Source organism: Octopus sinensis, unplaced genomic scaffold (assembly GCF_006345805.1).
Source record: "Octopus sinensis unplaced genomic scaffold, ASM634580v1 Contig16321, whole genome shotgun sequence".
NCBI classification, from domain to species: Eukaryota; Metazoa; Mollusca; class Cephalopoda; order Octopoda; family Octopodidae; genus Octopus; species Octopus sinensis.
In genome coordinates, this window is record NW_021834272.1 from 1 (window position 1) to 2,129 (window position 2,129).

Here is a 2,129-nt window from a genome sequence, read left to right on the forward strand (position 1 = left end):
AGGGCCTTCTTTGAACATTTTCATTGGTAGCATGTCATGCCCCGGTGCGTTGTCCCTCGCCGAGAGGATGGCCCAGGTCACCTCAGCGGCGGTGATTGGGTGATGGTCAACAGATAGGGAGTCTGCTTGGTCTATATGACTGGCATGTGAGTTTCCCCAGCGATCCTCATGGTCCGGCAGAGGACGGTCCAGGTGATCAGCAAATATGTTGGGGATTTCCTCCACCGACGCAGGCATTCCAGCTGAGTTCGATAATTCTGGTGCCGGAGAGTTCACGAGATGATTAAAGAGTCTGTTGTAGGCTATCCAGAAGTTTGGGTTCCTGTGATTAAGACCAGAGCAGGCCTTCTTCCACATCCTCTCAAGATCTTTCTTTCTTGTGAGTTCAATTTTGTGGTTGAGCAGAGAGATTTCCGACCTTAGGGTACCTTGGTCCGTTGGGTCGGCACAGCGTTTGAGCTTGTTTCGCAGGCGTTTCTTTTCGCCCAGAAGTTGGAGAAGTTTGGGGTTTTGATGTGTAATGCCCTTGCTAGTTGGGCACACCCTCCTAGCGTGGGCTTCCAAGTAGAGTCGCATGAAGTCCGTCAATTCGGCGCCCGAGTTGTCGATGTCCGAGGTAGATTGATAGCTGCCTGGGCGTACGTTGTTGCGAAAGAACAAGTTCAGAGCATAACGGTAGTGCGCCCAGTTGATGTTCGAAAGGGTGTATCGTGGTGGGCAACGGATTTGGGTGTCTACCGAGACGTGGACACAGACCTGCATTGGCAGGTGGTCGCTCCCAATATCGTCGAGTACTATTGGTTCTCCCATAAGATTCGCGACTGATTGAGTGCTCAGTGCTACGCAAAGGTTGTCCCAGCCGAATGGGGAGCGGTGGTTCCGGGCTTTCGAGGTGCGGACACAGACGTCTAGCCTACCTGCCGCTCTTTCAAGTAACCGGCCGTCCCGATTGGTCACGCGACAACCAAATGCCGTGTGTTTGGAGTTTAGATCACCGATGAAGAGGCAATGATTTGAGCTGACAAAGAAGTCTTCGATAAGACCGATGCATGGAGCAAGGTTTTTGCAATATATTCCGCCCACTTTTAACCAAAAGCGCTGGGTTTTAATCTCTAGCGAGATAAATTCGCATAGGTTCCGTTCGATAGTCTTGAGGTTACGTGTCTTGAGATTTTGCAGGTAGTAGATAGTCGTCCCAGTCCCAGGCGTAGAGTTATTTCTCCATTTCAGGTCAAGGGAGCAGTATCCTGGCAATTCGAAGCATTGACCTTCTTTCAGCTTAGACTCGTTGACGACGATTAAGTCAGGATGGCCGCTGTTTACCATCTCAACGAAGTCGAGGTGCCGTCTCTTGACAGATCGGGCATTCACAGCGATGATTTTTAGTGGCGTGGTCATTTTGCTGGCGAGCTCCTCTCTGATAGGAGCTCTTCTAGCTTCTTGGGTTTGACTCCCAGTTTCAGCAGTGCGTCGACACAGCGTTGGTAAAATTCCAACAGAGCATCCTTGTTGTGAGAGTCTACCTTCGCCTGCGTTTTGGCCTGCTGAGTACCGTTCCTTATTGGGCTGACGGGCCTCGGTTTCACAGCCTCGGCGACAGGGGCCTGCATGCTCTGCGCACCAACCTCAACGACTTGCGTCGTCTGGGTATGGGCGTCCGCCACACACGGGGTTATTAGCGGCCGTACTTTCCAGATAGGCGTGACCGGCTTAGCTTTTACCATTACCATGCGGGTTGGGTTAGGAGACCGAGGCATTGCTTCTGCGCGGGCGGCCCATTTAGCTGCTGTTGCAGCTTTGGCCGTCGGGCATCCACCATACGAAGCGAGGTGGCCGGGGCGGTCACAATTGATACAATGCCGACCACAGGGCTCCACTGGACTTTGTTTGCTGCCTGGGCATTCCCTTCGGTCGTGGTCCTTGCCGCAGTATAAGCACCGGGCTTTTTCTTGACAGTTACGGGACAGGTGTCCGAATCTCTGACAATGGAAACATCGGACGACAGGAGGCCTGAACCATTCACAGGTGATAAGGCAGAAACCAGCTGTGATTCCGGTGCGGATCAAAGAAGTAGCTTCAGCTCGTGAGTCAAGCGTCAGCTTAGCAACTGGGATGTCGAGACCATCTCG

General features: G+C 52.6%; 1 protein-coding gene across 1 annotated transcript; it reads right to left on the bottom strand.

The window, feature by feature from the left end:
* Nucleotides 1-81: 81 nt before the first annotated feature.
* LOC115230762 lies at nucleotides 82-1,398 on the bottom strand (the record flags this gene model as incomplete). Its single annotated transcript, XM_029800896.1, has 1 exon — nucleotides 82-1,398. A coding segment is annotated over exon 1 (1,317 nt), but the record flags the coding sequence as incomplete, so codon positions are not given.
* Between the last annotated feature and the right edge of the window lie 731 nt (nucleotides 1,399-2,129).